The 9282-nt window shown below is 34.0% G+C and overlaps 1 protein-coding gene across 1 annotated transcript; it reads right to left on the bottom strand.

Moving 5' to 3' along the window:
- Nucleotides 1–3373: 3373 nt before the first annotated feature.
- Nucleotides 3374–6220, bottom strand: LOC149541908 (GDSL esterase/lipase At5g45910-like). Its single transcript, XM_089796963.1, has 5 exons — nt 5829–6220; nt 4578–4787; nt 4264–4412; nt 3887–4160; nt 3374–3783 (listed from the first exon to the last, which is right to left on the bottom strand). Exons 1-5 carry the CDS (start codon nt 6109–6111, stop codon nt 3524–3526), a joined length of 1176 nt encoding a protein of 391 aa, XP_089653089.1. The 5' UTR covers nt 6112–6220; the 3' UTR covers nt 3374–3523.
- Nucleotides 6221–9282: the final 3062 nt, after the last annotated feature.

The raw sequence follows: 9282 nt of genomic DNA, 5'->3' as shown, positions 1-9282 counted from the left end.
TGAGAGTAACCTCAGATATACTATATGAAACCTCCTACAAATCTGAGCTCTTAAGAAAATACTCTATGAATGAATTAGTACAGTAGAAATTATATGTGGAAGCATCAATCTTCTCCCCTACAATTCACATTTGATCCCTCTAAAAATGTGACAATGGAAACTGTCCAATGCTACTAGTTATATGAAAAGAAGAAATAGTTTCACTTCTAGTAGAAGGAAGTAAATCACCATAAGAGCTCGTCTCCACTGATGCTCTCACATCCTTTGTACATACTACACTCATATCTTGGATGAATTTTTTCACCACATCATCATGTCCCTCATCCTCAACCATAGAAGAAAACCCACCACCAACCACAATATGTAACTAAAAAAGGTCTAGGGCCGGTGTCAACTGTACTCGTTCTAACTCCATGACAACCTCATCCAACTATGGTTGTGACTCCTGAAGAGCCAACTGAGTATACTGAAGAGAGTCCAAAATCGCCTCAAGCTCCCAGGTGAGCTCAACCACCTCCTTTTCTTTCCCTAATAACATCTCATAGCAGGTGCTACCCCACTCTAGCAGGTAATCCTTGTCAACAACTAACTAAGGGTAACTATGCTTCAAGATCCTGATAACCTCTTGAAGTGCATGAACCTCTACTAGAGAAAGAATACTATCACCATGCTCATCAAACATAAGAGCACCCCAAACAGAAGTAGCTAACATTTGACGAATAACATCATAATGCTCAAGAGCTAAAGAAATGTTACTATCACTCACCTTCAGCTGACAAGTCACATGATGCCTCTATAATCCCTGACTCCTATGCAAGCTCTCTGTCTCACTAACTACATTGAGATAGGAAACTGAATCAAAACTGTCCACCATAAGATCCCTCATATGGGTGTTATCTTTCTTGCATAATTCTACATCCAACATACAACTGCCATGTACCTCAACCAACTCCTCATTCGGAGAAATGGAAGCCCTTGCTATATAAATCTCCTCACATGTCTTAGCTTCCACCTCAATAGTAAGATCTTGTAGGCACCGATCCTGAGACTCATCCAAAACCTCCTCGGAGTTGTCACACAATATCTAACAAGGGGTGTCATACCTAGTACATCTCATAACATCATCAAATGGATCATTAGACGTGTCCATACTATCTGCATTGACATCTCTTGACAAACCCTCAACTATGGACTCCTGACTCTGCACACATGACTCAGCACCAAGCTATGAATCGTTAATACTAGAACATAAACCCACATCTACTGACTCCACTGAAACACCCATATCACCAACATTACATTTGAGTGACTCTATACATACCTTTGTCCCACTTGAGGAAGAAACTACCTCTTGCATTGTAGCAACACCATGAGATTTCACATACAAATCTCCAATAATAATCTTGTCCTCAAGAGAGCCGAAAGTATCAGTGGTAACAACTACATCAACTATCTTTGCACTAACTTTAACAACAACTTTGGGAGTCTCAACCTATTGAAGCTTAGTGCCGCTATCATCCACTACCACTAACACATCCCTATGAAATAAGTCCATCATCAACACTAGGAATAGGGTTAGTAGGTGGCATACTAAATATAGGTACATCTACATTATGAACACCTATCAAAAAAAACTCAAGCTTCCTTTCCTGCAACCTCGATGTTGGCCTTCTAAAGGTAGAAACCATATACCTCGCTGCCCTTCCAATCGTCTCTAGATCCAACAAGCTCTCCCTCAATCTTTGTTGATGAAGCTTAAGTTTCTCCATACTCTCCTAGAAAATATTCATCTTCACGCTAACATCTTCATTACTCCATCAACTTCTAGAACTGTCAATCCTCCTATGTTTATCCTGGCTAGAAAATGCTAGAGTGCTGGTCTATCCGAATACAACAGCAAATTTGACAATAATTAATATTTTTCTACTCTACAAGATGGCAAGAAACCGCTCTGATACCAATGCAATAACTCCAATCAATTTTAACTTTGTGAAATACCAAATCCTTCTCAAATTCAATTGTTTGACATTTTCTCAAACACTTTGCAAGCAAGCTCTGATACCACTATAATATCCCCTATCAATTCGAACCTCAATTTGTTGATTTGTAGGTCAAAGAAAATTGTCAAATACTTCCAATACAATCTCTATGCTTGTTGTTTCTAAGTTTCAGACTGATTATGCTTGCTTGAAATAATATCAAAGGGAATCTAAAAGCTTGTAATTGATTACTACTACATCTATGAAAAGAACTAAATACATATGCAATTCTCTTTTGGCTTTTCAAATGCATATAGATGAATTCTAAATGAAAAATGTGCAGTTACAACCAATTGGTATTTTGTCAAACAATTGGCATGCATACTATTATGTCAATCATGGAAGATATAAATATGTACATTGCATCAAATATATAGACCTACAACTTATCACTCCTTTAGTGAGATATTTTTTAATTCAATGATTAAATATTTCAAGGCTCTTGGCGTTGCAACCCAAAAAACTAAGTAGAAATGACATTATAAATCTGAAATAAAATGTGCATCTACAACTACTTATTATAGCCACATTTACAATGCCAAATGACCAATTTAAATGATGCAAATTGATTGTAGAACCTGATATACAAATCGCCCAATGAAGGAGATGAAATTGCAATAATAATCAAGCCAAGTACTGTTCACGACACTGTTCACATCGCTATTCACGACGTTGTAGCAAAGAACAATAAATGTATTCTCCAATTTAAACAGAAACAAAACTCCACAACGAAGCTCTCCTGAATCCCAAATTTAGTGGATATTTCACCACCTCAAATGGTTGCAAGACTGAAGAATTGACATTCTCCAATGGCTAACTGAAATAAAAAACCCTTAGTTTCTTCTCTCAAATTTATATCAAATGCAATAATTAGTTGTGCTTTTAGAAAATGCACTCTTTAGAAACTTCCTCTTTCTAATACAATAATTAGTTGTGCTTCTAAAAAATTAAATTAATTAAATACAAAGTCACCTTTAATTTAATTTATTTCTCCTTATTTCTCCACTTAGCCTTTAGAGAATGAAAAGCTAAGAACTCCATTAAGAAAAAGCTAAGAACTCCATTAAGAATCTAAAAGATGGGGAACATTATAAATTTCTAAATATGAGAAACATTATAAATTTCTAAATTAATTTTTGAGAGTTCTATGTAAAACTCATTACTCTATGAAATTTAAAAATAAAATTTATATTTGCAAAATTAGGTTCAGATGGAGGACCACCAACTCACTTCTTGAATCTAATTGTTTAACCTGAAAACAATTGATTATTGTACATATGCTAATCTAACACCAGCAAAAAGGGATAAAACCAATTTCTGTACGGAAGCTCCGCTTCAAGAAAAAGTCTTTTTATCTTATTCTAATATTGTAAGAGCGGATACAAGAACTATTTCAATGATCATTTGAACTATTTCGTTCTTATTCTAAAATGCTCTCCACACCTCTTATTGCAATGATGATTTGAACTGTTCTATTTAATGAATCATAGCGGAGAAATCCAGATTCCTTTCTGACATTTACAATTCTTGTCTACCAAATTTAATGGTGGAATTGAGAAGTTGCCACTAATGAGCATTTGAGCTATGGTTCTGTAGGCAGTCTCTGTGAGATGAATACCATCCCAATGGAAATAAGAGTTAGGGTTAGGACATAGTGTAGCACTCATATTACATCTTAATTGTGGGTTGTAATTGTACTTTCCACCATTTCCACAACATGCCCTCAAAATATTCTTTTGCAATCCTGCACGAGCAAAATACAATGCTCAATTAAAATTCATGACCATAAATGTGATTTAGAAAGATTCTTAAAAAACAGCAAATAACAAGCCTAAAATATTGCTCACCATATTTCTTAGGGTTTCTTAAAATTGTCAATGCAGCTGAATAATAATCTGCATATACGATTGAGACCTCTGGATGATCTCTCTGCACATCTTGTAACATAACTCTCAAGAGATGGTTATTAGTTTGAGAGAAATTGTTAAATTTTATGAGACAACCAGTACCATCAAAGTCAGATGAAACATTACTTGGATTCCTTGCTAAATAGTACGGTAAACATCCCATAGGAAAATTGCCAGGAACCAAAAACTTCTTCGCATTTTCTTGAATTAATGACTGGCCAACATCAAAGATATAATAAACTTACATGAATCATGGAAGTATATCAATTGAAATTGAGAAAAATAAAAATTAAAAACCATTAAAAGAGCTAGCAAACCTCGATGGCTGTTCTAACAGTCTGGATGATCAATGGTACAAAAGCTTTGACTTTCTCTATGGATATCCCTAGGCTTAAAGGATAGTTCAAATCATTTCCACCAATCTCTCCAAGGACAAATAATGAACTCTCAAAATGCTCCTCACAATCTAACATGATCAACATAATAACAATAAGTTAATGTTTAGGTTATAAGACATTACTAAATTATATCTATATATATTCACTACAATAATGTTATGCCAACCTTCCTTCAATGCGAGAACGAGAATAGATTAATGCACCAAAATAATGGTGCAAAGTATCAAACTAACCTTGTGTGCCAGAACAATAAATCTTCTTGAAGTCCTTGAACCATTGAATTTGAATGTTTAGGCTCAGATTTGTAAGGATGGGTATTTGTCTCTTTTCAAAAAAAGAGGCATTCAAAGCAGTGGCACCAGCAACAGCAAAATTGACACCAGAACTGTAGTCTGCAATTCTCCTTAAATATGGAGACAAAAATGACAACCCAAATGCTTGGGCTAACCATACAAAACAATACAGCAATATCATAGTTAGAAAAAATATCATTACAGTCTCAATAGAATAGAATATAATGTTGTGTCCCTCATATTCATATACAAGAGTAAATTCCTTAAAAAATTAATCTTCAAATTGAATATGTGAAATTGAAAAAAAAATCATTACAGTCTCAATAGAATAGAATGGCGTATCCCTAAGATCTTTGTTTCATTCACACACAAGAACAAATTCTAAATTTTTTTGATCCTTAATTTAGACGTACCAAAAAAATATCATTACAGCCTCAATAGAATAGAATGTGGCATCCCTAGGATCTTTGTTTCATTTTGACAGAGTATTGGAAGTATATCAATAAAATCAATAACTCTACAAATAGAATTGGAAGTACATGGACAAAATCAACAACTCTACCATTAGAGCAATTAGGAGAGACATAAATAAGGTGAGGAATGATTTGAAAACTACAATGTGATTATTTTGATGGGTTTTGGATTCAATTGCATTATCAAAGTTTTTTTTAATCAATGTTCAGATTATATTGTATGAAGAGAAGAAAAATCAATTAAAATTAATATCTTTTTCATCAAAGTAACTAGGAAAAATAAGAATAAGGTTACAAGAAGAATTGTAGTGAGAATTACAAATTTTGTTTTGATTTTCTGAGTTCGATTGCTTTACCAGCTTTTCAATAGTTTCTTATGATCCATCATCAGAATGCTTAATTAGAAAAGAGAAAATCAATTATCAAGTATACTAATAAAATCAATTACAATTTCATAAGAACAATAAAAAATTGACAAGAACAAGAGGCAAAAGTGTACAATAGAACAGTAAATTGTGAACCTCTTATCTACAAGTCTTAGTTTCGAGTCTACTCAAGCTCATTTTTATTTATTAACATTTCGAATCATCTTCAATCATGGAAGAAATCAAGTCCCAATATACCAATAAAATCATAAACTCTACCGTTAGAAAAACCAGGAAAGGCAAACCCATAGATAAGATCATATAAGTGAATGATTTGAGAATTGGGAGTATACCAAGAAAATCAATAACGAGTCTGCCATTAGAGTAACGGCCCGTGGGCTTGTTGAAGAAGGTCTCTCCGTAGGGAAGCTCTTGCACTGCACTTGATGCAGCAGGATTAGAGATAATAAGGTTCCCTGTATCAGCTAATGAATCTCCGAACTGGTATATTGAATTATAGCAGCAGTTTTCTTTTGTTTCAAGTGACTCCAAACTGCTAATCGTGAGAATAACAGAAAACAATACAACACGTTCTAAATAGGGACTCGCATAATTGTTGCTGATCCTGTATTCCATATCTTAGAAATGCAGTCTGAAATCAAACTATTTTTTTCAATAGGACGCCTATTATTCTGATTCGAGGTAAGTCATCTTCACAAATTAGAGTCAAAATTATATAGATATGCCTATATTACAATGTACTGTTTAAAAAATTCGTAGTAGTTGAAACGTTAATCAAATGTTTGAAAGTTTGATATATCAACAACCAGCCGAGTAGGAATCTGTCGGTATCCTGCTGTTTGGTGCGCATCTGCACGAAATGTTATTAGAAATATATATTGGTTTAATATATCTATAGATTAATCATATATCTACGGAATTTTTGTTTATTCAAACAGACTTTGAAAAACTACAATAATTGCACAAGTATTGCCATCGAGCACAAAAGATTTTGCAATGCGGCTTCGACTAAGTAGTTATTACAAAGGGATATTAAATATTATATTTTACATAATTGCTCTAAAAAATATATATAATTGAATTCAACTAATAATTACTTGTCAATACATTTGATATTGCATTGCATTTCATGCATTAATAAAATAATATAGGATTTGGTGGTTGATTAAATAAATAATTACTACTAGGGAGGTTCAAGGCAAGCCTATAATTAGATGGGATATGTCATCCCGGCCTATGATTATTTTTTAATAAATATTGATTGCCAGTTGTGAGTATAATATTTACTGTTTCATTTACCGCAACTTGTCTAATTTACCCCAAACATTCAGAGATTCAAAGTGAAAAATGCCTCTTATACAAAAATCACACACATGTAAAATCACAAATCCAAAGCAAAGTCATCCGCATACTCGTGCAACGAGATAAAGAGGAGTAAAAAAAGGGCCCCATTGTGGTTAATAATCTGCATTATATTTGGTGCAACATGCACAAAGATAATCATCCATACCACCATGCAGCAATGGGATAATCAATCCAAACACAACGCATGAAAGTGAATAGCTAAAGAAAACATCTATGATAAATACAATATATATGCACATTTCTGTATTCAATATATTCCAGACTCCTAAATAACTTCTCACAAATGAAAGCAATTAGATAGTCATTTTAGGAATCTCATAATAAATATACATACCCTGATTGCAATAACAATCCCACATCGTGGAAAAGGTTTGCGTAAAGCAATTAAAAATCCCAAATCATGGCAGAAGTTTGTGAAATACATTTATAACCCTGGATAATGTATAAAAGCACACCTTGATTAGCAGTGCAATTACAATACCAATTCATGGGCGATGGTAGAATATTCAAAAGAACTAGCATACTTCGATTAGCGGTAAGTGCACCAAGTTGTGCTGCCAAAAATATGATATCTTTTTTTTTTCTAGTTTTAAAAAGCGTGTACACGCTTTAAAACAAAAAAATGTTATAAATGGGTTGCAAACCTGCAGCCCATTTCATTTTTACTCCATTTTGCAAAGATTTCATAGTCACAACGCGTACGCGAGTTTAAGGAATTGAAGATTTTCGCCACCCACCTCCTCAAAATGCCTCCTCATCGCCGAAGTTTGAGATCAAGACCACGCCGTATGTTTTCTACCCTTATTTTTGCATTGTTTTATATGTTTTTGCATTTTTTTGTAAGTTTATTTTTTATTTATTTAGATTGCAATTGGTTTCTTATTAGGAAATGTGAATATGAACTAGCAAATCCCCAACAAGATCAAAACCAAAACTCTCAACAAGATTCAAATGAAAACCCTTCACAAGATGAGAATCAAAACCCTCCACAACAAGAATAAGAAATTCCGCAACTTGCACCGATTGGAAGACCTCCTCTTGGCACACAAGACAACATAATAAATGAAATAGAAAGAGGAAAAAATGAATTACAAGCACTCATTGGTAGGTTGAAAGCTTGTGGACAAATCAATCCAATAAGAGCACAATTGACATCCTCTCTTGAGTCCATTATGACCCATGTATCTCCTGTTAGTGGTCAGTCAGATATTTGGTATGTTAAAAGGGAGGAACAAAAAATATATTATGCAAAAAAATAATCATATCAAGATATAAAATAAAAAGATATACCAAAAGGTAGCATTTGTGCATTGTTTAGAAAGTCTGGTGAACAAAATACTGTTAGAGAGACAACTAAACGGTTCCCATTCATTGGTGCATACATGATGGAATTAGAAATAATTTTTGGGATAGATGGTGGATGGTCTTTGATGTCCTTGCCTGCAATAATCACGAGGTCCTAATGTATTTTTTAAAGAAATTGTATTGTGAATTTGTCCTTGGGGAGATTAGCAACTATTTTGATATATTAAAATCTTGGGGTAGAGGTGGGGGGTCATCATTTGAGAGGTTGGGGGCACGTCGTAACTCTAACGTAGTTAGGGCACCTATTGTCAAACCACAGAGTGAGCACGTGATTATTCCTTCAATTGTGAAGGAACATGTAGAGGCTAGCACTCTAAGGACTATTAATGCTTTGAAGTAGACCCTCATTCATTGCACAAGTCCATTAGTTGAGGAGGAGCCTTCTGTACGTCGTGGTCATATGTGCACATCATGTGGATCCTTATACACATTTGACAGTCATGCTGAAGATAGTATGGATGATGGGTTAGTCACTAATCAGTTCCTAAATGAGACATTTGGCATTGACACATAGGTAAATTACAATTATAATAAACTAATTTGATCACATTTCAAATGTATAGTGAATGACTAATTAATTAACATGTATTGACATTATTCAAAATTCAGTGTCAAAGTGTTGGCGGCCCTAGTAGAGATCCTCCGGCTCCATTTTTCATCTCGTCGATGACTCCAAAGGTATGTATTGATTTAATCATTTAAATTAATAAAAATATTTATTAAGTAATCATATGAAGGATTGGCAAAAAAATTTATGCATGTGCATCAGTTCTCTACTGGACCATTGACATTCACTAGGGACTCCAAGCCTAGGCATGATACGAGCTTTGTAGAGGTACATTTGTTTCATGTTAATTTAATTCATTTGATTATATTTGTTTCATGTTTCATGTTACATGTAACGTGTATTGTATGACATGCAGCTCTTGACATCTAAGACTCATTCTCATCTTCAATAGTCCATCGATCGTGGAGTGGCTGCAGCTATGGCTAGTTCAGAGTCATTGACTGAGGTATGAAATATTTGTTTTTGTTTTGGTTGTTGTTTATAATAGT

The sequence above is a fragment of the Cupressus sempervirens genome, chromosome 8 (genome assembly GCF_028749045.1).
Source record: "Cupressus sempervirens isolate cs-2001-9-10 chromosome 8, ASM2874904v1, whole genome shotgun sequence".
Taxonomy (NCBI): Eukaryota; Viridiplantae; Streptophyta; class Pinopsida; order Cupressales; family Cupressaceae; genus Cupressus; species Cupressus sempervirens.
Note: the sequence above shows the minus strand (reverse complement) of the source record. Positions and strands in the feature narration are given on the sequence as shown.